This window comes from Hypanus sabinus, chromosome 9 (assembly GCF_030144855.1).
Source record: "Hypanus sabinus isolate sHypSab1 chromosome 9, sHypSab1.hap1, whole genome shotgun sequence".
Classification (NCBI taxonomy): Eukaryota; Metazoa; Chordata; class Chondrichthyes; order Myliobatiformes; family Dasyatidae; genus Hypanus; species Hypanus sabinus.
In genome coordinates, this window is record NC_082714.1 from 156,410,384 (window position 1) to 156,437,892 (window position 27,509).

The following is a 27,509-nucleotide window of genomic DNA, read 5'->3' on the forward strand; positions in this document are numbered from 1 at the left end:
ATTTCCTCCTCGGCGGTGACCCAGATTACTGAAGGTACTTTGCTCCAGTGTTCTGGCTGCAGAACAGGGTTGTACTTCGCTGAGTCCTGACACAGGCTATTTACCTCAATCTGTATCCTGGAGGCGACATGAATAATTAGGAAAAGCAGGGAACTGAGATTTGTTATTTACAACAGTGAATCTTGTCTCTCGACGGTTACTTCTGCAGAGTGCTGATACTGAAATAAAACAGAAATTGCTGGAAGCACTAAGCCATCAGGCAGCTCCTGTGAAGAGCAAAACTGAGTTAATGTTTGATGGCATCTTTCGTACAACGAGCTGAAAAGTGAACTGTTTCTCTTTCCACAGATGCCATAAGTTCCTCTGAGTGTTTCGAACATTTTTGAATGATATTACAGATTCCAGCATCTGTCGTTTCTTGTTTATGAATTAGCTTAACTAATTTTAATGTCTGTATCTTTTGTATATACTGGAGCAGGAATTGGTTCATTATTGTCAAATATAATCAGTAGGTACCTCAGCTCCCCAATCAAGTGGCCCTTGAGTGTATGTTCATAGTCTTCTATTGCTGCAGCACATCCACTCCAAGGTTTGACGTGTTAATGCATTCAGCAATGCTCTTCTGCACACCACTGTTGTAACATGCAGTTATTTGAGTTACTGTTGCCTTCTAGTCTGCCTGTTCTCCTCTGACCTCTCTCATTAACAAGGCGTTTTCACCCCCAGAGCTGCCGCTCACTAGATGTTTTGTTTCCTTGTTTTTTCGCACCATTCTCTATAAACTCTAGAAGATGTCGTGCATGAAAATCCCAGAGATCAGCAGTTTCTGAGATACTCAAACCACCCCATCTGGCACCAACAACTATTCTGCGGTCAAATAGATCACATTTCTTCCCCTTTTCTGATATTTGGTCTGACCCTCTTGACCATGTCTACATGCTTTTATGTAGCTACTGCTACGTGATTGGCTGATTAGATATTTGCATTAACGAGCAGTTGTAAAAGTGTACCTGAGTGTATACCGAGATACAGTGAATAACTTTTGTTTGTGTACTTTTCAAGTAGATTATTCCTTACATGAGTAAGTACACTGAGGTGGTAGAAGAGAAGAAGAGTACAGTAAAAGTGTTATATTTACAGAGCAAATGCACTGCAGGTGGACAAATTAGACCCACAATGGGTAGACTGCGAGATCAAGAGCTTGTCTTTAGTTAATGAGAGGTCTTTCTACAGCAGGGTAGAAACTGTTCCTGAACCTGGTGGTATGTGCTTTCAGGCTTTTGTATCTTCTGATTGACAGCAGAGGGAATGTCTGTGGTGGAAAGAGTCTTAGATTATAAATTGGAGAAATTCCGCAGATGCTGGAAATCCACAGCAACACACACACACACACACACAAAGCTGGAGGAACTCAGCAGGATTCTCGATTATTTTATTTGATAAAGCTCTTTTGGCCCAACAAGCCCATGCTGTTATTAATAATTATTTAATTATTGGGCTACAGTGCAGAATAGGCCATTCTGGCCCTTTGACCCCAGCAAACCGCCTGTTTAATCCTAGCCTAATCGCAGGACAGTTTACAGTGAAAAGTTAACCTGTCAATCAGTACATCTTTGGACCTTGGTAGGAACCTGGAGCATCCAGAGAAAACCTATGTAGTCACGGGGAGAACATACAAATTCCTTACAGTCAGCAGCAGGAATTAAACCTGGGTTACTTGTACTGTAAACCGTTGTGCCAACTACTGCACTACCATGCTACTGGTACCACGTGGCCATTTAACCTGCTAACCTGTATGTCTTTGGAATGTGAGGTGAAACCAGTCACGGGGAGAACATATGGACTGCTCCCAGTCTGCAGCAGGACTGATCCCAGGTCACTGGCCCTGTAGAAGTGTTACACTACCGGGCCACCCTTTCTGAATGGCTGCTTTCCTGAGGTAGTGGGAAATACACACACGGTTAATGGTTAGTTTGTGAGCTGGACTCGACGGCATTCACAACTCTCTGTACTCTCTTACGGGCTTGCCATACCAGCTGTGATTCTTGTGGACAAGATGATCTTCATGTGCATCTGCAAAAACTCAGAGACGTGCAGAATTCCCTTAGCCTTCTGAGTGATGCACCATCAATAACTCACGGAGACGTGAGGCGAGATATAGGCTTTTATTGGCTGGAAGAAAGAACAAGCAGCAAGTGACCACCATACTACATCCTGGAGACTGAGGAAGGGGCTGTGCCTCTAATTGCCTTTACAGGGGTCTGTGGGAGGAGCCACAGGAACAGTCAGCGGGGGGGCGTGTCCAGATAGGTATATGTAGTTCACCATTCTGAAGAAGTAGAGACTTTGGTGTATATGTATGTATACATGTGCCTAAGACTTTTGCACAGGCTCTAACTTCCCTGGTGTAGCTGGAATTTTTGGATGTTGTTCTCTCAGTTCCAGCTTAGATAATGAGTATCATACCCTGAACCAGAGTAAGTGTAATAACCGATGAATTCAACATAAAACCACAAAGCTTCTTACCAAGTGAAGTGATCTCTATTCAAAATGGTAGCAGGTTTCTAGACAAAAACACCACATCACCAGGCAAGTTTGAAGACTCAATTACTTCACAAATTATATGATTTTAATTTAATATCTGCCAGGAGAAATGAAACTCTAATTCAAAATTGATTAATAATATCAAAGGAAACAGGATTCAGAGAATTTCCCTAGTAAATTAAATTAATTACTTCTGTGTAATACTGAGTGATGTTGCTGTGTTTTCGTTCTACTGAGGAATTAAGAGTTTTAATGAACCAGCCAGATTGAAGGGGAGTGGGCAATACCCTTTTCAATCGTTTGGCCTTACCATTGTTATGTTTTATAGCTTCAAAACATTGAATTAATTAAAAGGAAGATGTGGGAGTCCAAAATGAGAGTCAACTTCAAATTTACTTTAAATGAGATGCACATGTAGCATATGGGAACATAATGACATATGCAATTCATGTATTTTTACATGTAACCTGTAATTAATTAAATGGACAACACAGCCTAATGAATCAATCTCTCTCTCTCTCTCTCTCTCTATGTATGTATATATATATATATATACATACACACACACACAATTTTTTTTCTATATTATCATGTATTACATTGTACTGCTGCTGCAATGTTAACAATTTTATCAACGTATTCCAGCGATATTAAACCTAATTCAGATTCTGAAACTAAAATATTAAGTACATCTTCTTGTAGCTAGAATCAGTCAGGAGATATGGAAGCCTGAATTGAATTGAAAAGAACAGCTGCCTTCCTTTGACCATTTAGTTCTTGAACCAACCCGCACAATGCTAATCACTAGCTCAGTATAGCAACACTTTGACCACATCATTCTACAATGGACTTTGAGTTCCTTTGTTCTTGCTTCTATAATTTTATATGCATTTTTTCCTTGTGAATATTGTGTATCTGAAGTTATGTTCATGTGATGCTACTGCAAGTTAATTTTTCATCGCACCTGTGCATACATGGATTTGTGCAAATGGCTTATATACCCAAATTTTGACTTTTCCAAATTTCAGTTTCACATTTAGATTAATGTATTTACCATGCATACTTCGAAACTTACAGAGATGTACTTTGCTTGTGTTAACAACCAACACAACCCAAGTGTGTGCTGGGGGCAGCCGGCAAGTGTTACCATGCATTCTGCCGCCAACTAGCATGTCCACAGTGTTCAGCAAATAACCAACAACATGCAAAACAAGCACCTTTCTCCCTCCCACCTACCCACACGCCCACTCACACACAAAGACAGTCCTCCAACCCCAGGATAGGCTGCTTCCAGATCTTCAGCCTCCGCTGGATTTGCAGAGTCGTGGGCATCGGTCTTCCAACTTCCCCACTGGTCTGGCAGACATACACATACACACCCAGGACTTTGGCTATCAGGCCTCGACGTCTGGAATTCCGACCAACTTTCAGGCTTTGCTCTTTTATCAAACTCAGGTCGAGCCGATGACAAGACCCTGAACTCCAATCCTTGAACTCTGGATTCACCAATTTATTCTGGTGAGCACACTACCCTAAACAGCTAGGTGCTTTAGTCAAACTTTATACACTTTGACATTGCAGCCTCCGCCCATTGTAGTGTGTGTGTGTGTGCGCTCGTGCGCGTGAGCGCCTGCGTAGGTGGTCATGTCCATGTTGTTGTAGCCGATATGTAAAGTTCACACAGCAGAGTCTGGTCCTCAGACATCTTGGACCAATTTGCCAGTGAACTAAACCCTTGCTTGAACAGGTCCTTTCAACAGCTGATGGGAAAAGGCTACCCCATGTTAAAATGAGCTCATGCACAGGCGTCTTTCACTCCGCATCGAAGTGCTTGAAATGATGGGGAAGAAGGAACCGGTGAGGTGTTAGACTGTCTGCTCCTTTGCGCACAAAGAATGTGCTGGCATTGGAGAGGGTCCAGAGGAGATTCACAAGAATTATCCCAGGAATGAAAAGTTAATGTATGAGGAGTCTTTGATGCTTCTGGGCCTGAGTTTAGAAGGATAAGGGAGGATTTCATTGAAACCCACAGAATATTGAAAGGACTGGATAGAGTGGACTTGGAGAAGATGCTTCCAATAGTGGAAGAGTGTAGGACCAAAGGGGTAATCTCAGAATAGAAGGATGGGCCTTTAGAACAGAGATGAAGATAAATTTCTTTAGCAAGAGGGTGATGAATCTGCTGAATTCATTGTCACAGATGGCTGCGGAGACCAAGTTTTTGGATATAATTAAATTGGAGGTTGATAGGTTCTTAATTAGTAAGGGTGTCAAGGGTTATAGGGAGAAGGCAGGAAAATGAGGTCGAGTGGGAAAATAAATCAGCCAATATGGAAGAGCAGAGCAGACTCAATGGGCCGAATGGCCTAATTCTCCTATGTCTTATGGTGTTATGGTCTAAAACTTGGGAAATGCCAGTAGCCTCCACGAGATAGAGGCAGTGGCCTCATTAGTCCAGATATGCCCTTTAGTCTGGCCCACATGGATGGAGAATTGCATGTGGCAGAATTCAGCAAAGCAAATTCCACAGTCGGTGTCAGTTCAGATCAGATCAGTATTTTGGCGTGTACAGCAGAGTGCAATCAATTCCTTGCTCACATAAAGCTCGCAGAATAAATGCTGATATTAAATGCAACAATAAATATTGTGACGAGCATAAAACAACAGAATAGAGTGAAGTACATTGGAAAAGATTAGCGTTATTTGTCACATGTATGTCGAAATATACAGTGAAAGGCATCAATTGCATCAACAAACAACATTGTCCAAGGATGTGCTGGGGGAAGCTCGTGAGAGTCGCCATGCTTCTGGTGTAGGATGCTGAGGATGTTCTACGAGTTTGTGGTGGCCAGTGCTATCATGTTTGCTGTTGTGTGCTGGGGCAGCAGGCTGAGGGAAGCGGACACCAACAGAATCAACAAACTCATTCGTAAGGCCAGTGATGTTGTGGGGGTGGCACTGGACTCTGACGATGGTGTCTGAAAAGAGGATGCTGTCCAAGTTGCATGCCATCTTAGACAATGTCTCCCAACCACTCCATAATGTACTGGTTAGGCACAGGAGTACATTCAGCCAGAGACTCATTCCACCGAGATGCAACACTGTGTCATAGGAAGTCATTCCTACCTGTGGCCATCAAACTTTACAACTCCTCCCTCGGAGTGTCAGACACCCTGAGCCAATAGTCTGGTCCTGGACTAATTTCAACTTGGCATGATTAACATTATTATTCAGTTATTTATGGTTTTATATTGCTATATTTCTTCACTATTCTTGGTTGGTGCGACTGTAACGAAACCCAATTTCCCTTAGGATCAATAAAGTATGTCTGTCTGTAAACAGCGTGCCTATGCCTTACTAATTTGCACGTCTTTGGAATATGGGAGGAAACCAGAGCACCCAGAGGAAACCCACGTAGCCATGGGGAGAACGTGCCAGCTCCTTACAGACAGTGGTGGGAATTGAACCTGTGTCGCTGGTACTGTAATAGCCTAGTGCTGACTGCTATGCTATGGGATGGTCGTGCAGTCTGAGGTAGTGCAAAAAGAAATGGTAAAGTGACAATAACGGAATAACTGAGAGAGGCGGAATAAAGGACAGAATGTGGCAGCATCAGAGGAAAATAATTGAACTGTGATCAGAGAAAGATGGGCGAGGAGGCTGAAGAAGGCCGCAAGGGTATACCCTGCTCAGCACCCGCAGCTTCATCTCCAAAAGAAGTTGGGTCAGGGTCAATAAGTTGCAGGCATGCTACATTGGCGCCAAAAGTTTGCACACATCTTTGGACTGTGTTGGTTGTTGACGCAGACAGTGTATTTCACTGTATGTTTCAATGTACATGTGACAAATAAAGCTAATCCCAATGTCAGCTGAACAGAGGGCATTGAGTCTCATACTTGGCATGGTACTCAAGGGACTCCCTGATAGATAGGTGTGTAACGCCCTGGTTCACATTCTTACTGTTATGCTGGAGATATTTCATTTAGCAGCTCTGTAAGAGCAGACTGTTCTGCTGTCAGCCTGTTTGGGTTATTGTTGAAGATAAGGGATGATGAGGTATGTAATCCATCCAATTAGGATGGTGGAAGTGGAAGGAGATTTTTCTGGTGAGGGACACTAAGGTTGGGCTTGGGGCTTTTGTTTGTCGGGAGATGTAGAGAGAATGGGTCATAGGATTCGACCCGGAGTGGGACCGGGATTGGATGGAGTCAGGTGCCGAGACGACTGAGGTTCAGTGAATATGGTGAAACGTTGAGCTCCAGCTTGTGCACATTTGACTGTTTGATTAAGGTGGGCCCTTTCCTTTTTGCTTTTCTTTACTAACCCTTCATGAATATAATTCTTTCAAATGGTACGCAGTGTGCTGTCTGTTATTTCTTGGCATTGAGTTGTAACAGGGTAGCAACTTACACAGCATCCACACAAACTGGGGTTTGGGGTGGGATAACCGTCTAATGTCACGTGTTTGGCGGGACAGGAGAGTGTCTTCCCTAGAGTTACACAGCCAAGGAAACCAGCGGGGTTTCAGATAGATAGATTAATAAATAGACAGATACATAGACAGATAAATGGATATCTTGTAGACAGATAGACAGATAGGTAGTTTGATGGATAGACATACAGATAGATAGCTTGATAGATTGCTGAATAGATAGAATGCTCGATAGATTGAAGGAGGAAAGGAACAAAGGAAGAAGAGAGATTTTTTATAAGAAACTGGCAAAGTCAAAATGCATAAGATAAGCCACATTGCAGCCTACCAGAACACCTGCTTTTATTTGTAATCCAAGGGTGTATGAAACCCTGTTTTAATTACCTCAATAGTCTGTTATGGTATTTCAATATTTTCTAAATTCCCTTAAGGAAGCCAGGCTTCTGCCTAAAGTACATTTCCGTGAGCATCCCACTGGGGTGTTGCAGAGTACCTGGCTGCTCTTTATGAGGAGCCGAGGAACCGTTCCCTTCAGGTCAGTTCATTATCAGGGTAGCACGGTAGCGTAGCAGTTGGCGTAAGACGATTATAGTGCCGACAACCCAGGTTCAGTTTGCTGCCACTGTTTGTATGTTCTCCCCGTGACTGAGTGGGTTTCCTCTGGGTGCTCTGGTTTCCTCCCACATTTCAAAGACGTGCAGGGTCCACCCTGCAAAAACTCATTTCAGGGAGGTAGCACCGCCACCCCTGCCCCCCGCAACCCCATATCCCCCCCCCCAAGGGTGTATGTATACAGGAATTTTGATTATGAAAGAACACAACAATTTATTTGATCACATATTGAAGCTATTTACACACACACACACACACACACTCTCCTTGTTGAGTATTTTGTTGGCAGTCTCAATGCTAATGCAAATAGCTTTTCTATTTCTTTTGCAAACTTTCCTTGGACTGTGATGTGGCTTGCTTGGCAGATTTGAGCATTTTGTTGGAAATCTCAACCTCATAGCAGTCTGTGTCAATGAATTTGTTAATTTTGCAAGACATCAGATTCACAAGATTCACCATTTTATTGCATTATATTATCATGGAGTCTTTTTTTTATTCCATCCTCCCTCCCTCTCCCCTCTCTCCCTCTCTCTCTCTCTCTCCCTCTCCCCCTCTCTCCCTCCCTCGCTTGCTCGCTCGCTCTCAAAAGAATCGATTTCCAAGATATTGTATATAATCTGCGGGCGTCAGGGAGTCTCTATTAATGTGTGGGAGACTCCCGGAACTTCCAGGAGAGGTGGGATGTCTGTAATTGGGCGGTGTGGATGCCTTGGGCTGGAAGGGCCTGTTACTGTGCTGCATCACTCAATAAATACAAAAGAATAAGGAATATTTCATTCCTAGTAAAGTGTACTCTTGGCGAATGTAGGTAGGCTCCGTCCATTGGACTTGGTGGGTTTTCCAACTGTTCTGACGTGCAGGCTGTTCCCAACTAGACTAGTACCAGCTAGCTGACTCCCTGTCCCTATAGTCTTCCCCCCCCCCTTCCACTGAAGCTAAGGTCTCGCCCAAGGCTGGGTCCATGCAGAGTGAGGTGCTTAGGGATGTGGAAATTCTGGTAAACCTCCCAATCAGGAATCACTCAGAGACTATAAGACCATAAGATAAAGAAGCAGAGTTAGGCCATTTGGCACAGTGGGTCTGCTCCACCATTTCATCATGGCTGATCCATTTCCCTCTCAGCCCCAGTCTCCTGCTTTCTCCCCTTATCCTTTCATGCCTTTTACTAATGAAGAATCTATCAACCTCTGTCTTAAATACACCCAAAGACTTGGCCTCCACAGCCACCTGTGGCAATGAATTCCACAGATTCACCACTGTCTGGCTAAGGAAATTCCTCCTCATCTCTGTTCTAAAAGTATGTCCCTCTATTCTGAGGCTGTGCCCTCTGGTCTTAGGTCCTGTTTCAGAGCTGGTGTCCTTTTGACCAATTTGACATTTTTGTTTTTGCAGGACACTTGGGTCTATGTGTAAACACATCAAAAAAAAAACAGGGGCAATCCCATTTCGCTGCACTCCCTTTGGACCCTTTTAGGGCACCACTCTGATATCCAGGACCCCTTTGTGGTACTTTTAGATGGATAATGAGATCCTTTCCACCTCAATTCCTCTGGGGTTTTTCAATTGCAGTGAATTTTTTTTTTCAATTCTTTCACCCTCTCTGGCTTCCAGCTGACTCACTCAGTTGCCATGGCAACACTAAGAATTATGGTCCAATTATTTATTTATTGAGCAATGCAATTTCACTACTAGATGGCGCATGCTTTCAATAGTAAGTACTTTTTAATGGATGAACTGAAATTGATAATCAATCTTATCACTGCTTCAAGAGGCAAATTAGTTATCATTGATACACATTTGATGTTGAGGCCATTAATCTGCTTGAGTCCTGGTTTAGTGTATTCAGCAGCATTACTTGGGTTTAAGCCAAATAGACTCTCAACAATAATGAAAGCATCTCTCTGGCAAGAGAATCAGAATCAGGTTTAATATCACCGGCATATGTCGTGAAATTTGTTGTCTTTGCAGCAGCAGTACAATGCATTAATAAAAGAGGGAAACATTATGAATTGCAGTAAATATATCTAGGTACGATATATGTATGAAGTTGTGCAAAAATTACAAAAAGTAGTGAGGTAGTGTTCATGGATTCAATGTCAAGAAAGTAAGAAAGGAACAGAGAGAAAGAGAAGAGTGGGTAACAGAGAAAGAGAACAAAATATTCAAGTGAGTGAGGGGGAAGGGGCAACAGAGCAAGAGCAGAGACAGGGAAATGGGGTACAGAAGAAAACAGAGAGAAGCAGAAGGGGGGAGGAGAACAGAAGGGGAGAGAGGGAGCAGATGGGGAGGACAGAGCGAGGGGGGGGGAAGGAAAACAGAGAGGGCAGAGAGATAGTGACAGAAGGAGAAACTGTGAGGGGCCAAGAGAAGCAGATAATGAGAGAGGGCGAGAAGGGCAGATGACGACCAGGAAAGAGAAGAGACAGAGTGAATGAGAGAGAATGATTCAGAGAGACACAGGAAGAGCAGAGATAGGCCTGTGTGTAAAGAGATGTGTCGTCATCTCAAAGGTGTGGGGGGGGGGGGGGGTCCCAACACTGAGACTCAGGAATTTCTTTAGTTAGAGGAAACAGTCCTTCATCATCTACTATCAATCGCTCCTAGAAAGCTGAATATTTCACTGAGATACCCTCTCCTTTTTCTAAACTTCAATTTGTTTATTTATTTATGGTTTGTTTTCTAGCCCTTGGAGCTGAGCCACCCAGTGATCCCCTGACTTAATCCTAGCCTAATCATGGGACAATTTACAATGATCAATTAACTTACCGACAGGTACATCTTTGGACTGTGGGAGAAAACCAGAGCACCCGGAGGAAACCAACATGGTCGCGGGGAAAACGTACGAGATCCTCGCTGCCAGCAGCGGGAATGAACCTGCGTCGCTGGTACTGTAAAGCATTATGCGAGCCACTATGCACCATGCGGCCCCAGTGCGGCCCAGTTTTAACCTCTTCAACCAGGACAAGCCCCCTTACCTCAGCAATCAACCCAGCAAAGCCACTCTGTGCTGTAGGGTAGATGGGGCCTGCCCCTGGTACTGAGACTACACTGCCCAAGATGCTCCCAGTTGAACTACTCTACGCTGTACAACTGCCGCAGGATTTTGTTCAGTACGGCTCTCTCCTCCTCGCAATATTGATTCAGATTCACATTTCTTTATCACGCTCGCATGGAAATATTCAGTAAAGTGCGTTGTTTGTACCGATGACCAAGGATATGCTGGGGGCAGCCGGCAAGGCACTTGTTGCAGATAGTCTATAAACCAACTTGATGTATATGGAAGAACACAAGGAGTTGCTACGGTGCAGAAGGCCGCTCTTCAGCCCAATGAGTTGGACGGCCCTCTCTTCAGCCTCGTCAGCACCAGTCCCGCAACTTGCCAGGTTATTTTTCCTCAGCAACGCACACAAAATGCTGGAGGAGCTCAGTGGGTCAGTCAGCACCTATGGAGTTGGCGTTTATCCTCAAATGCCTTTCCAGTTTTCCTTTGAAATTCCTAATTGTTCCCTTTCTCTCTTCCTTGCAGGCAGTGAATTGCAGTTCATAACCACGCGGTGTAAAAAAAACTCTCCGTCACATTTCTGTTTGCTTTTCTCATTTTTTGGATTTTGTGTCTCCATTCTGTGAACAAAGTGCATCTTTCCACCTGATCTGGAACTTTCAAGGTCATTTATAGATTGATTGATTTATTTAGCAATACAGTGTGGAGTAGGCCTCTCTGGCCCTCTGAGCCTCAGCACCCCAGTAAACCCCCACAACTCCGATTAACCCTAGCTGAATCACGGGACCAGTTAACCTACCCGGTATGTTTTTGGACTGTGGGAGAAAACAGGAGCACCTGTGGAAACTCCACTCGTTCTACAGGGAGGATGGTCAGAGACTAATTACACGACAGTGCCAGAATTGAACTCCGAACTCCAGAACAGCCATGCTGTTATAGCACCACACTAACCACTATGCTACCATGGTAACCATGTCAGCCTCTATCAAATCTTCTCCATGGAGAATGATACTTGTTTTCCCGTCAAGGCTTATGGTCTTAAGTCATCCAACTGAAATCCTTTGTCCATTGCTCCTTTCTGGAATATTCCTACTTCATGCTGACCAGAATTACCTAGTTGTTGCTAGTTGGGGCACCGCGTAGCTAGTGGTTAGCTTGGCAGTATTACAGCTCAGGGTGCTGGAGTTTGGCGCTATCTGTAAGCAGCTTGTACAGTTTCCCTGTAAACCTGTGGGTTTCCTCCAGGTGCTCCGGTTTCCCCCCACCAGTCCAAAGAAATATCGGTTAGTAGGTTCATTGGTCATTGTAAATTTTCCTGTGATCAAACTAGGGTTAAATCAGGGTTTTTTAGGCCTTGTGGCTCACTGGGCTGGAAAGGCCTGTTCATGCTGTATCTCTAAATAAAAATCAATAAAATAAATAAATACCTAGTTTTTAATGCTGATACAATAAGCATTCAGTTTTGTTACAGTACTTTGGCTGTTGTCATTGTGTGAGATTAATGTTTACAATCTTCCTGTTTGCAGATATTTCGAAGGGCAGACAAGAATGGTGAGTTGAAGAAATATTCTATTCTATTATTCTATAGTTAAATGTTATATCTCTCTTGTGTTTATTATTTTGGTAGCTGTTATTGCTGTTCCATAAAATTTTACAGCAATAATTGACTGCAGGAGCGTGAGAACTGTATACTAAAAACAGCACACTAACAGTATACCACACACAGTATACTAACATTATACAACACACAATACATGAATAATATATCACACAGTATATTAACAGTATATCACACACAGTATAGTAACAGTATATCACATGCAGTATACCAACAGTATACCACACACAGTATACTATAAGTATTCTATGTACAGTGTACTAACAGTATATCACACACAGTGTACTAACAGTATATCACACACAGTATACTAACAGTATACCACATGCAGTATACCAACAGTATACCACACACAGTATACTATAAGTATTCTATGTACAGTGTACTAACAGTATATCACACACAGTGTGCTAACAGTATACAACACACAGTATACTATAAGTACTCTATGTACAGTGTACTAACAGTATATCACACACAGTGTGCTAACAGTATACAACACACAGTATACTATAAGTACTCTATGTACAGTGTACTAACAGTATATCACACACAGTATACTAACAGTATACCACATGCAGTATACCAACAGTATACCACACACAGTATACTATAAGTATTCTATGTACAGTGTACTAACAGTATATCACACACAGTGTGCTAACAGTATACAACACACAGTATACTAACAGTATACCACATGCAGTATACAACACAAAGCACTCTGACAGTGTACCACTATCACAGCGCACTAACATGGACATTGCTGATACATGTATGCTTTAATGACCAGCTCTTGTGTGAGTGCATTAGACTGGGCTAAAACCTACCAAATTCTCTTAAAACCCTGTGGATAATTTTACAGCCTGCCTTCCCTACCTCTTACAGATGATGGAAAATTATCCTTTGACGAGTTTAAAGCCTACTTTGCTGATGGTGTCTTGAGCACCGATGAATTACGGGAGCTGTTCCACAAGATCGATAAACACCAGACTGAGTACGTATCACCCAGCAGAGCCTGTGATAGAATTGGTGTTGTGTGGTTTTCTGGTGATTCTGGCTGGGTAGTTCACAGGGAGGGCAGGAGAAGTGGGGGCTGTTGTTTCTGATTGATTGGGTCGACCGTGGATGTTGCATCCTAGCTGTCTAGGTATGCAAGCCAGGGCAGTATGATATGGAGAGCAAGCTGTTGCCCTTGTAGCAGGCTCCCCCTCCCCACACGATTGATGAATCCAAAGGAACGGCAGACACCGACACAGTTTGGCACCAGTGGCATCGCAGGAGTTGCCAGTCCTAGCATTCAACTCAACCTAAGATTGCTTTATGGACTCCAGTTCTGATTTTTCCTTGGGGTTTACTCCTGAAGGCTTCCCCGTGAGTGGCTGTTGCCACAAGGTAGCGGAGATTTGAGATCAGAGTTTTCCTTCTCCTGGATTAACTGCCTACCATGGCTGATGAGCCCCATCTGCCCTGAGTGACTGGCTTTAAGGTTCAGTAACCTGCCTTTGCCCCAGCCTCTGTCAGTAGAAATAGTTTTGCCAGGCTAAGGCACACATGAAGACCAGGAGCTGGACTTGGTTGTCAGAGGCTGTTTGAGGTGCATAACATTGGGAGCTTTTAATAGATAGTGGGAGCTTGTCCCCACTACCACCCCCGGCTATAACAACCTTAAGGAACTTGAAACTAGTAAGGAAGAAGAATTACTAAATGTGGAGAGAGAGAAGAACCAAATTTTGCCATTAGTAGGAACAAACTTAAGGACACATGTCAATCTTCAGAACTTAATAATATTGTGGGGACTTGTTCATATCTAGGGAGAGTCCTAGACAACTTGGGCATTCATAACCCAGGAAAGGCACATACTATCTAACATCTAAGTGAAGTGATTTAAAGGTGAATTAATAAGAATAATATCCAGTAACCTGGAACATCAGTACACCAGTAACCAGCACCACCAAAACCCTGAAAGCCCCTGTTTATCAGAGTTTCTACAGCATTGATGGATGATGAACAAAAAAAAAGTAGTGGCGGTCTGCAGCAGTCTTCTCCAAAAAACACACACTTCTGGTGTCAGAAGTGTGAAAACTGATCGGAAGGTTTTTGTTAGGAAAAGCTATTAATGGTTACAGAACAGATGTAGAAGTTCAGGAAGATAGCCAACAATACCTCTGTTCTGTAAACAGATAATAACAGTGCCGGGATTAAGATCGAGGTGATCCAACTGAACCCTGGGTTAAGCTTAAAGAGTTGAGCTCCCTACCCATTGTTCCCAGGTTCATGGTTTACTGTTTATTCACAGGAACGGATGGCAAATCCATCCCACTAGACCCCCGAACAGTTCTTTATACGGACAGACTGCATTTGCACTCAGTGGCCACTTTATTGGGTACACCTGTACCCCTGCTCGTTAATGCAGATATCTTATCAACCAATCATGTGGCTGCAACTCAGTGCCTAACAGCATGCAGACATGGTCAAGAGGCTCAGTAGTTCTTCAGACCAAACATCAGAATGGGGAAGAAATGTGACCTAAGTGATGTTGACTGTGGAATGATTGTTGGTGCCAGATGGGGTGGTTTGAGTATCTCAGAAACTGCTGATCTCCTGGGATTTTCACGCACAACAGTCTCTATAGTTTACCGAGAATGGTGCAAAAAGCAAGAAAGCATCCAGTGAGCGGCAGACTTGTGGGCAAGAATGCCTTGTTTAGGAGAGAGGTCAGAGGAGAATGGCGAGATTAGTTCAAGCTGACAGGAAGGCAACAGTGACTCAAATAACCACACATTAAAACGGCGCTGTACAGAAGAGAATCCCCTGAACACATAACACTCCAAACCATGAGTGGATGGGCTACAGCAGCAGGGACCATGAAAGTACACTCAGCGGCCACTTTATTAGGTACCTCCTGTAGGTCAAAGGGTTATAACTTAGGAAGGAGCTGAACACACTTGCCTAGGTTTCTGGTTCTGTTCCAAAGAGGGAATAGACTAAGGGATAGCGATGGGAGGATCTGTAGGGTTACACATAGGATATAGTTTGGTCACAGAGGACTAATAAAACTGCACAGAAACAGAACCTGAAGAATCTCTACCTCACAGTACCAGGGACTCAGATTAATCCTGACCTCCAGTGTGTTCTGCAGAGGGCATACGTGTTCTCCCTGACGCCCTGTGGGTTTCCTCTAGGTGCTCGGGTTTCCTCCCGTATCCAATAGACAGCAGATTGGTAGGTTAGTTGGTGACTGCGAAATGTTCCTTGTGTGTGAGTGAGTGTTAGAATCTTGGGAGAGATGATGAGAATGTGGAGAAAATAAAAGTGGGACTACTGTGGGGTTAGTACTTTGTTCTTACTGCCCGTTACACCACTGGCATTTAGGGCAGCAATGAAGGTCCTCCATCTCTGGTGGTGTTCAGGGCTTCCTTCATTGTGTCAGTAGCTTCCTCTTGGTTTTCACTACTGTCAGGCATGCAAGTCCCGGGTGGAGACTCAGGAATACCATTCCATTTAGGATTCTTCATTGCTATTTCTGTAACAATTTTGTTTTACCAGTCAGGGTTGTCAGTCCTGAGCTGAACCCTTGAACCTGGAGGACCGGTGTACCCACTCTTGGTCTGGCCTCTACCCTTTGACCTGTTGAGCATAGGTGACTCAGCCAAGAGACAAAGCATTAGGCCCTGACTCCAGCCAACATAGCTTTCTGGGTCATTGAGACACACAAGCCTCCAAACCCTATGACAAGGTTGTAGTCCTCTTAAAGGTGTGGGGTTAGTGCTGATGGGTTATTAATGGCTGGCACTGATTTAATGGGCCAAAGGGCCTTCCTCTGTGTTATTGCTCCCCACGATGCCAGAAGTCACCATCTCTCAATCTGAACTTACCAACCTAAAATTGTTATATTACTGTTTTAAGTGTTTATATTCGCAATTCATGTTTTTAATAATTATAACTATTGCTTGAGTCATTCTGATTTAATTTTTCTTGATCCTTCCAACAGCAACTTGGACACGGAAGAACTATGTGGTAAGTCACAAGTATTATCCCTTTCATATTCTGCTAGTCCTTTATGCTGCTTTATTTCACTTAGTGATTTGCATTTGGATCGATCCTTGGGGAGTAATGAAGGCTCTCGCTCATGTTCCTGGGCTCTTTAACAACCCGCAGACCTGGTGCCGTTTCCTCTGAAGAGATGTGTCTTCCATGAACTCAGTCAGTCTGTCAATCTTCTGTCTGATCCTTCAAGCCTAGAGAATGATGTGGCTCCCGGTCAATTGCTGAGACTTGTTAAGCAAGGTTATGCATTAATCATTTGGAGACAGCTGATGTATTGAAGAGTAAGCAGCATCAAAGAACACGACTCAGTTACTAACCGTTCCCTTCTTCCTGAACTCACAGGCAGAGGAAACAGGAACAGGGAAATTTACAGCCAGGAAGAAGCCACTTGGCCCGTCATTCCCATGCTGACCAAAAACAGACAATAGGTTAATCCCACGTCCCCCACTCTCGATTAGTAATGGTTCTTCAAGTGCTCACTCAGGTTCAGTGTGAGTGAGGGAGGGTTTCTGCCTCTGTCAAGTTAAGTTGAGTTTGTTGTCACGTGCTCAAGGTTGTGCAGGTAGTTCAGGGACCTTGATGGTTGTAGCTGGTGCTGAAACTGGAGTTGTGGGAATTCAGCAGGCAAGACCCAGAAAGTGGGATCCTTGATGAGAGATGCTGCCTCCGTGAGGTATTGCTTCATGTAGGTGGTGTGGGTAGTGGCGAAGGCTGTATCCACACCTCGCACCCTTCCAGAGAACTTCAGTCCCCAATCACTCATGGAGGAACAGTATTTTCCCCACCCCTTCCCCTCTTCTCCACTCTGGCCTTTTGCCTCTTCTCCCTGGGTCCCTTCCTCCTTCCCTTTCTCTGCTAGTCTGCTCTCCTCTCCTATCAGAATTCCTTGTTCTCCAGCCTTTGACCTTCTCCACCCACCTGGCTTCACCTATCACCTTCCAGCTAGCCTCCTTCCTCTCTCTCCACCCTTTTATTCTGGCATCTTCCCCCTTCCTTCTCAGTCCTGATCGCAAAGTCTTGGCCTGAAACATCGACTATACACTCATTACCATAGGTCCTGCCTGACCTGCTGAGTTCCTCCAGCAGTTTCTGTGAATTGCTTTGGATTTCTGGCAGCTGCAGACTTTCTTATGTTTGTTTTTTTTCTCTCTCAACTCCCTTCTCATTTTTCCAGCTGTGAACTTAAACCTAAGTCTTTAATGTCCCTTTCATGGGGAAATTGGTCCTTCCTGTTTCTTGTGTCATGGACCTTCATGATTTTATTCACTTTAAATCCTCAGTCTTCTTTCTTCAAATAATCTAGCTCAGCACACAGTGTCTCTCCTCAAGCTATCATTTTCCAGTCCCAGCGATATCTTCTCAACTTCATTATGAGATTCTGTAGATGCTGGAAATTTTGAACAATGCACACAAAATTCTCCTCCAAGAGGATTACAACCCTGTCGTGGTTTGGAGGCTTGCATGCCTCAGTGACCCAGAGAGCCATGTTGCCTGGAGTCAGGGCTTTATGCTTTGGCTTTTGGTAGGGTCACCCATACCAAACAGGTCAAAAGGTAGAGGCCAGACTAAGAGTGGTCCACTGGTCCTCCAGGTTTGAGGGTTCAGCTCAGAGCTAACAGCCCTGACTGGTTAAATAAAGTTGTTATGGAAACAGCAATGAGGAATCCTACATCTGAGTGTGACGGTATTCCTGAGCCTCCACCCGGGATTTGCATGACTGACAGTAGTGAAGAAGCTACTGGCACGGCGGAGGAAGCCATGAACATTGCCGGAACATTGCTGCCCTAAATGTCAGTGGTGTAATGGGCAAAAGAAAGAGAACTCTCACAAAATGCTCTGAGAAATCGCAGGTCAGGCAACATCTGTGGAGGGAAATGGAGTTGACGTTTTGGGTTGAGTCACTTTGTCAGTCCTGATTCCAGAATCACTAAGCCTAATCAACACGCACAAACAAGCTGGATGAGCTCAGCAAGTCAGGCAGCATCCATTGAAATTTGTCAGGACGAAGGGTCTCGGCCCAAAACGTTGACTGTTCATTTCAACGGATGCTCCCCGACCTGCTGAGTTCATCCAGCTTGTTTGTACATGCTGATTTGACCACAGCATCTGCAGTGTGCTTTGTGTTCACTAAACCTAATTCTGGGCAGTAATAACATTGCATTAGCTTGCAGTAGTTCATCATCCAGATGTTAGCCTGGCGAGTGAGAAAGCTGTCTGTAGGGTGTTGTGTGATCTCCCCAACACAGCGTGAGTTTCACCTGGGTGCTGATCTTTCCTCCCACGTTCTAAAGACGTACGGGTTAATGGGTTAATTGGTCACATGGGTCTGCAAAAAGTAGTGGGGTACAGCCCAGTCCGTCACAGGCAAATAACTCCCCATCACTGAACACATTTACAAGGAGTGCAGCCACTAGAAAGCAGCATCCATCGTCAAGGACCCCACAATCCAGGCCAAGCTCTTTTCTCTCTACCACCATCAGGCAGGCCCCACACCACCAGGTTCAGAAACAGTTATTACCATAAAACTATCAGGGTCATAATAACGTCATTCACCTCAACTCTGAACTGACTCCATAACCTCACTTTCACAGACTTTACAAACTCAGTATTTTTATATACTTTTTGTATTATTTGCATAATTTGTCTTATTTTGCATATTGGTTGTTCGTCAGTCTTTGTTATTTGTAGTCTCCTTAAGTTCTATTCTATTTCTTTATTTTCCTGTAAATGCCTGCAAGAAAAATGAATCTGACAGTTGTGTATGATGACATATATGTCCTTTTATAATAAATTTACTTCAAACTTTTGAACTTTGAATTGGTTGAAGCAGGCTTGTTGAGCTGGAAGGGCCTTGGACCGTGCCATATCTCTAAATAAAATAGTTATTCCCTCATATACACATCAGTTCCTTCTGAATTTCTTTCTATAGAAGGCATGATTAATATGCCAGTGTATCTCGGGGATGGGAGAGGAAATCAGAGACACCCCCCCCCCCCCGGAGGAAAGGGGCATGGTCACGGGGAGAAAGCACCGACTCTGCACTGGGAGCATCTGATGTCAGGATTGATCCGGGGACACCTGCAGCTATGAGTCAGCCATGTTAACCTCTACGCTGCTCAGTGTTCACGTACTCACCAGAGTCAAAAGCCAGCAGCAGTGGGAGCTCTTGACCTACAATGATTGTACAGTCGTTACTACATCGTTGCTTGTGGAATCAGAATCAGATTTAATATCACCAGCAGTACAATGAAAAACATGATAAATAAATATAGAGGAAAAAACTGAGTTACTTTAAATATATATATAAATATATATCTACTAAATAGTTAAGTTAAAAAAGTAGTGCAAGAAAACAGAAATAAAGAGGTAGTGAGGTAGTGTCCATGGGTTCAATGTCCATTTAGGGATTGAATGGTAGAGGGGAAGAAGCTGTTCCTGAATCACTGAGTGCGTGCCTTCAGGCTTCTGTACCTCCTACCTGATGGTAACAGTGTTACCAGGGCATCCTGGGCGATGGGCATCCTTACCGGTGGACACCACCTACCTAAGGCACTGTTCTTTGAAGATGTCTTGGATACTATGGAGGCTAGTGCCCATGGTGGAGCTGACCAATTTTACAACATTCTCAAGCTTCTTTCAATCCTGTGCGATAACCACTCCCCCCCATCATACCAGACAGTGATACAGTCTCTCCGTACACCCCACCAGCCTCCGTGTCCAACGTATAATTCTCTGTAACTTCCGCCATCTCCAACGGGATCCCACCACCAAGCACATCTTTCCCTCGCCCCCACTTTCTGCTTTCAACAGGGATCACTCCCTACGTGTCTCCCTTGTCCATTGGTCTCCCCCATCCCTTCCCACTGACCTGCCTCCCAGAACTTATCCTTGTAAACGGAACAAGTGCTACACCTGCCCTTACACTTCCTCTCTCACCACCATTCAGGACCCCAGACAGTCCTTCCAGGTGAGGTGACACTTCACCTGTGAGTCGGCTGATGTGATATACTGCGTCCGGTGCTCCCGGTGTGGCCTTTTATATATTGGTGAGACCCGACGCAGACTGGGAGACTGTTTCACTGAACACCTATGCTCAGTCCGCCAGAGGAAGCAGGATCTCCCAGTGGCCACACATTTTAATTCCACATTCCAATCCCATTCTGATATGTCTATCCATGGCCTCCTCTACTGTCGAGATGAAGCCACACTCAGGTTGGAAGAATAACACTTTATATAACGTATGGGTAGCCTCCAACCTGATGGCATGAACATTAACTTCTCTAACTTCCGTTAATGTCCCTCCTCCCCTTCTTACCCCATCCATAATTTTTCATTTTTAATTATTTTTTTTTCCCTCTCTTTCCCTCTCACAGTAACTCCTTGCCTGTGTTCTCCATCTTCCTCTAGTGCTCCCCTCCCCACTTCTTTCTCCCTAGGCCTCCCGTCCTATGATACTTCCCCCTTCTCCAGCTCTGTATCCCTTTTGCCGATCAACTTCCCAGCTCTTAGCTTCATCCCTCCCCCTCCTGTCTTCTCCTGTCATTTTGGGTCTCCCCCTCCCCCTCCCACTTGCAAATCTCTTACTATCTCTTTTTTCCATTAGTCCTGACGAAGGGTCTCTGCCCGAAATGTCGACTGTACTTCTTCCTATAGATGCTGCCTGGCCTGCTGTGTTCCACCAGCATTTTGTGTGTGTTGCTTGAATTTCCATCATCTGCAGATTTTCTCATGTTTGAGTGATACAGCCCATCAGAATGCTCTGCACAGTACTTCTGTATCAGTTTTTGAGTGTTTTAGGTGACAAACCAAATCTCCTTAAAATCCTAATGAAATATAGCTACTGTTTTGCCTTCTTTATAGCTGCATTGATATGTTGGGACCAGGTTAAATCATCAGAGATCTTGACACCCAGAAACTTGAAGCTGCTCACTCTCTCCACTTCTGATCCCTCTCTGAGGATTGACTCGTGTTCACTCATCCTACCCTTCCTGAAGTCCACAATCAGCTCTTTGGTCTTTCTGACATGGAGTGCCAGGTTGTTGCTGTGACACCACTTAGTGTATCTCACTCCTATACGTCCTCGTGTCTCCATCTGATACAACCCACAATGGTTGTATCATCAGCAAATTTATAGATGGTGTTTGAGCTATGCCTAGCCACACAGTCATGGGTGTGGAGAGAGTAGAGCAGTGGGCTAAGCACACACCCCTGGGGTGCACCAGTGTTGATCATCAGTGAAGAGGAGATGTTATATTTACTGTGTCTATTTTTTTCGTTATTATATGTTCTTAATGCTTATTGTTCAAGTTCAGTTTATTATCATTCAACCCCATACAAGGACAGTGCCAAACACAAAACTTAAGCAATATTACCACAAATAAATTAACAAATAATAAGATGCATTTATGACACAAGTTAAAAAGTAAACAGTGTAACACTACTGGTGCTTCATCTGCACGGACTAGAAGGGCTGAGATGGCCTGTTTCCGTGCTGTAATTGTTGTATGGTTATATGTGATGAGACCCGGGTGGTGACAGGAAGTTCAGCCGTCTCACGGTCTGGGGGAAGAAGCTCTTTCCCATTGTAACAGTCCTAATTGTGTTTCTTATGCTGCATCAGATCCAGAGTAACTATCATTTTGTTCTGCTTTACACTCACGGACTGAAGAATGACAAACAACCTTGGATCTTGATCCTTGACTGTAAACCATTTTGTGGCGTCCTTCAATCCCACTCTTGCGCATTGTATGAAGACAAACGAGTTGCCCTGAGTTTGAAAGACTTGAAAGCTGTAACTTTTGCTTTTTCCAGAGTATTTCTACGAGCACATGGGGGAGTATGAAAGTGTCCTGTCTGCTTTGGACCAGCTCAATATCTCTATTCTCAAGGCCATGGACAAAACCAAAAAGGTACGTCACAGTGAGTCTAGGCTGCGTGCAATCAAATCTCAAAGAGTCTGTCATTGCTGAATAACATTCCCAATCCTCTCCCAGGTCCCGAGTGCTCGAGAAACCATCGTGATTCACACTGCAATAATATTTTGTGCCTGATGTCAAATTAACTGAGACAGGGTGTGAATTACAGTGGAAAAGGAGGCCTTTGGCGTATCAGGTCAATGACAGTTCCTAGTAAACTGCTCATTCCCACAGTTCTGCAAATCATTTTCATGTACGTACATAGAAGTCACTGCACCAGAAGCAAGCCGTGCTGCCTCCACCTCCCGGTCCCCATTCCCCTCCATCTCTCCCACTATTCCTCTCCCTCCCCTCCCTTCCTCTTTCTCCCTCGTCCCTTTCCCTCCCCTCTCATTCACCCTCCCTCTCCCTTCCTCTCTCCATCTCTTGTCTCTTCTGCCTTTAACCCCTCTCACATTTCCTGTTCCCCCTCCACCTCCTCTCCCCTTCCCCTTTCCTCTCCCTCTTTTCCTCTCCCTTCCCTCCCTCCTCTCTCCTCTCCTCCCTGCCCCCTCCCTCCTCTCCTCCCTGCCCCCTCCCTACTCTCTCCTCTCCTCCCTGCCCCCTCCCTCCCTCTCCTGTATCTGGATAACTTTTAATTTAATATGTCTGTGCCCTTTATCCCAGTGCTTGTTCATCCAAGCATTGCAGCCACCTTTTTGATAAATAAGCCCTTTTTATATTGATAACTAACTCCTAAAGTGTCCTTGCAGCACGATGCTAAATGTGTAAAGTCATGATGTCTCCACACTGAATTCTCCTTCTGAAATTCTGTAGAATAATGGATAAGATTTCAATACAATACTATATGTTATATAGCACAAGCAGGGTTTAAACCTTTCAGTTTTAGCAACAATAACTAAAGCAAAATCCCTGAAGACCAGTTCAAAAGTTAAAGTAGTATTTTTTGCAGCAGTAAATCTATTTTTTGTTGCCAACTATATACTGCACTGCAGGAAGCCTCCATTTTAAACCTGCTTGTTGACTGTATTTCTTTTCAGATGCTTACTGGAGTACATTAGTCAGTAGTGTAATGTTGTTGTGAAGGGAAGGTAGGAAGGGAATCCCATTAATAAAGAGCAGAATTAGGCCATTCAGCCCATTGAGTGTTCGCCATTCCATCATGGCTGATTTATTATCCCACTCAATCCCATTCCCTGTCTTCCCCCTGTAACCTTTGATGCTCTTACTAATCAAAAACCCGTCAAAATCTGCTTTAACCTGACTTGACTTCCACAGCCCTCTCTGGCAATGAGTTCCATAGGTTCACCAGCCTCTGGCTAAATAAATTCCTAATCTTATTAGGATTTGGTTAAGATTAAACCTAATTTAGATAGGACATCTGTTTTAAAGGGATGTCCTTCTAGTCTGAGGCCTTGTCCTCTAGTCCTAGGCTGTCCCATTACTGGAAGCATCCTAATCCACAGTCACTCTATCTAGGCCTTTCAGTATTCGATAGGCTTCAATGAGATCTCCCCTCCGTCAGAATGTGATGCGGTCATATGAGATAACTTTTCCTGCTAGGCACCAGATGCCCTGTGGTCTCATCATCTCAATATTATCATTAACCTTGTGGTCAAATATGACAGCATCTGAACCAGGGGTTCCCAATCGTTTTTATGCCATGGACCAATACCATTAAGCAAGGGGTCTGTGGACCCCAGGTTGGGAACTCCTGACCTAAACCTACATACAGTAAGTAGATCCAGTTGGCAGGGCCCCTTTGAGATGTATTGCTTCAGCAAATCCTGGTCATTAATTACACATCTCACACTGAGGGTGATGAGAAGAGAGGCCAGCTCCATCATTAAAACAGCTCTTCGTTGGATCCTTGAAGGGTGGAAGAAACGCGGGAGACCAAAGAGGCAGAAATGGGGACCTTGGATCACAATAGAGAAGATGACCAAGGACAGACATTGCTGCCCTAAACGCCAGTGGCGTAACAGGCATTTGAGGATTGCTGATCACACTGATGGTGGAGATATGACCTGATAACAAGACTTTTCCCGTGCTGATCCAGGAATGTATACATCTGTTTTCCAAAAGATTTAAGGAACATTTATTATCAAGCTATGTATGCAGCGAACAGCCCCGAGATTCATCTTCCCACAGACAGCCACAGCACAAAGAAACACTTTGGAACCCGTTCAAAGAAAATATCAAACACCAAAACCCACAAAAAAAGAATAAATCACACAACAATAACACAGAATATGAATCATCAAACCTTTGAAACAGTCTAGGAATGCTTATGAAGTTTAGTTCAGTTCAATTTAGCACTGTGTCATTTGTTGGCTGCAGGACACAGAGCCGGTTTGCCCCAATCAAAACCACACAAAATAGTGATAAAAAAGGATTACCCAGAAACTAGAAACACATCATAACAGACAGTCATACTTTATTGATCCCGAGGGAAATTGGGTTTTGTTACAGCTGCACCAACCAAGAATAGTGTAGAAATATAGCAATATAAAACCATAAATAATTAAATAATAATAAGTTAATCATGCCAAGTGGAAATAAGTCCAGGACCAGCCTATTGGCTCAGAGTGTCTGACACTCTGAGGGAGGAGTTGTAAAGTTTGATGGCCACAGGCAGGAATGACTTCCTATGACGCTTAGTGTTACATCTCGGTGGAATGAGTCTCTGGCTGAATGTACTCCTGTGTCTAACCAGTACATTATGGAGTGGATGGGAGACATTGTCCAAGATGGCATGCAACATGGACAGCATCCTCTTTTAAGACACCACCGTCAGAGAGTCCAGTTCCACCCCTACAACATCACTGGCCTTACGAATGAGTTTGTTGATTCTGTTGGTGTCTGCTACCATCAGCCTGCTGCCCCAGCACACAACAGCAAACATGATAGCACTGGCCACCACAGCCTCGTAGAACATCCTCAGCATCATCCGGCAGATGTTAAAGGACCTCAGTCTCCTCAGGAAACAGAGACGACTCTGACCCTTCTTATAGATAGCCTCAGTGTTCTTTGACCAGTCCAGTTTATTGTCCATTCGTATCCCCAGGTGAACCCCAGGTAACATGAATCGCAGAGCCCAATCCACAAACCACTTTGATTAAATCTTGCCCAAGACCCAGGACTCTGGCACCATCCCCTGAGACAGTGAGCGATAGAGAGGGATGGGTCAGACACTGGCACATTCTTCTGGCAGGAATGAGTGATAGAGAGAGGCCAGTCGAACGCAGATACCTTTGTCAGGCAGCAGCGAGCAAGACTGGTCAAATTCAGGCAGGCGGTGCTGAGCACCTACTCCCCTTCCACGTTGATTTCAATCTTGCTCTCCTCTCTAGTTGGCAAAAAATGGAGTGGATCACGTTCTCCAGGCTGTACACTCCGCTCCAAACCTCACTGAGCTCCCTCGGAGACAGTAAAGCACCGGATCACTCAATCAGCCCAAAAACACACCGTGAACATGTAAATCACAGGTTCCAATAGCAGCAGAATCATGTTGAAAGGAAAAGAAGTAGTTTTGTGAGCTGTCTGAAAGACGTTGCCATTGGTCACGTTGTTTGCCAGTGCCACCCTCTTCAAGACAGGGGATTCTAAAACTAGAGAGCAGAGTTTTAAGGTGAGAAGGGAAAGATGTTTTTGAAGATCTGAGGGGCAAGTTTTCACACAGAGGTTAGTGGAACGAGCTGTCAGAGGATAAGGCAGAGACAGCTTCAGAGTTTCATTTAATATCAAAGAATGTATACAGTATACAACCTGAAGATCATACTCTTCCCAGACATCAGACCATGAATGATAGAAACGTGGAAGCCCCGAAGCCCCCTTCCCTGTCCTTTCACTCAAACAGCAGCAAAAGCATTGACCCCCCGCACCCCCTTCCCCCTTCACCCATCATGTTTAAAAGACATTTGAACGGGCACATGGATAGGAAAGATTTATAGGAAATTAGCTGAACGCAGGCAGCGGGGATCAGTTTAGAAAGGAATCTTGGTTGGCATAGACAAGTTGGATTGAAGGCATTTTTTCATGTTCTAAAACCTCTTGAATCTATGAATCAAGACGCCGAAAGCCCAGCATTACCATTTGGCTTTGGAGTTTGAATGAGGTAGTAAGCCTGCTCTGTGTTGGACGCACACCAGTTCACAGAGAGCTGAGATGGAGGATTCCCCATTCTCATATAGAGCACTAAAATAGTAAATGATCAAATAAATGTCAGACTGGACTGAAACACATAAGGATTATCAAACTGATGTTCTTTTGGAAGATTAAAGAAATATTAATTTTATTTGTCACACGTGCGTTGAAACATACAGTGAAATGTGCCATTTGCGTCAATGACCAACACAGTCCAGGGATATGCCTGGGGGCAGCCTGCAAGCATTGCCATGTTTCAGGTGCCAACGTCACGTGCCCAAGACCGTATGTCATGGGAATGTGGGAGGAAACGCACGCAGTCACGGAAATAACATACAAACTCTTTACAGGCGGTGGCGGGAATTGAACCCCAATCTTCTAGCCGGAGCTGTAAAGTATTACAGTAACCACTATGCTACCCTGCCACCCGTGAATCACTTTCTAACCATTTTTTCTGATTCACTGAGTCAATCTTACAAGGTTTTCAAGCGGAATTTCACACAGAGCTTGGATTCAGTGGACGACAGCTGAATGTGTGGGAGATTTGGCCGCGGTTTCCCTTATACTTAGGAATAGCTTCCATCAATGGCAAAGCAGCATGGAAATTGAAGCATCCTTTTTCCTGAGAAAATCCTAAATGAACTCTGATTAGTTCTGGGTGAAATCGACTGAGGAATTTCTGTGGGCACTTGACCTCAGTATACCTGAAATTCCTCTACAGACATCAGTCATTATGCACGGCACCATTGTTCCCTTTCTGACATTAATTGGACCTTAATTTGAAATGTGATTATTCTGACTCACATTCATCCCTCAATTCACATCATTACAATGGATTAGTTGGTCTTTATCCCTTCAATATTTATCAAAGCTTTCGGTGTGGAAATAATCTATTATGCTTCTTGCGTTACAACAAAGATTACCAGAGGTCTGACTGCTAATGCATTTTTAGATGTTACAGAACTGTGAAGCAAATCAGTGTCATTTATCCTTACGCTTTAGTGTAAAATGATTCTGCAGCTGCTTGTTTAATTCCTTAAATTTAAATTAAATTTATGAATAATTTGCTCATAAAACATATATACACAGAAAGGTGTCGGAAAAGGCCCGGTAACATCATGAAGGATCCCCATGCATTCTGCTCATGGACTGTTAGCCCCACTCCTGTCAGGGAGGAGGCAATGTAGCATC

General features: G+C 44.1%; 1 protein-coding gene across 3 annotated transcripts in view; it reads left to right on the top strand.

Annotated features, from left to right (window-relative positions):
- LOC132399943 (N-terminal EF-hand calcium-binding protein 1-like) overlaps positions 1-27,509 on the top strand; it is a 163,603-nt gene that overhangs the window by 83,904 nt on the left and 52,190 nt on the right. For 2 of the 3 annotated variants that reach the window (XM_059980904.1, XM_059980905.1), the window contains exons 2-5: positions 12,116-12,140; positions 13,096-13,204; positions 16,202-16,227; positions 22,069-22,166. In XM_059980904.1, coding sequence (XP_059836887.1) covers positions 12,116-12,140; positions 13,096-13,204; positions 16,202-16,227; positions 22,069-22,166 — 258 coding nt within the window. Of the gene's footprint in view, positions 1-9,232; positions 9,300-12,115; positions 12,141-13,095; positions 13,205-16,201; positions 16,228-22,068; positions 22,167-27,509 lie in introns of those variants that run through there. The other variant, XM_059980907.1, reaches the window with a different exon arrangement.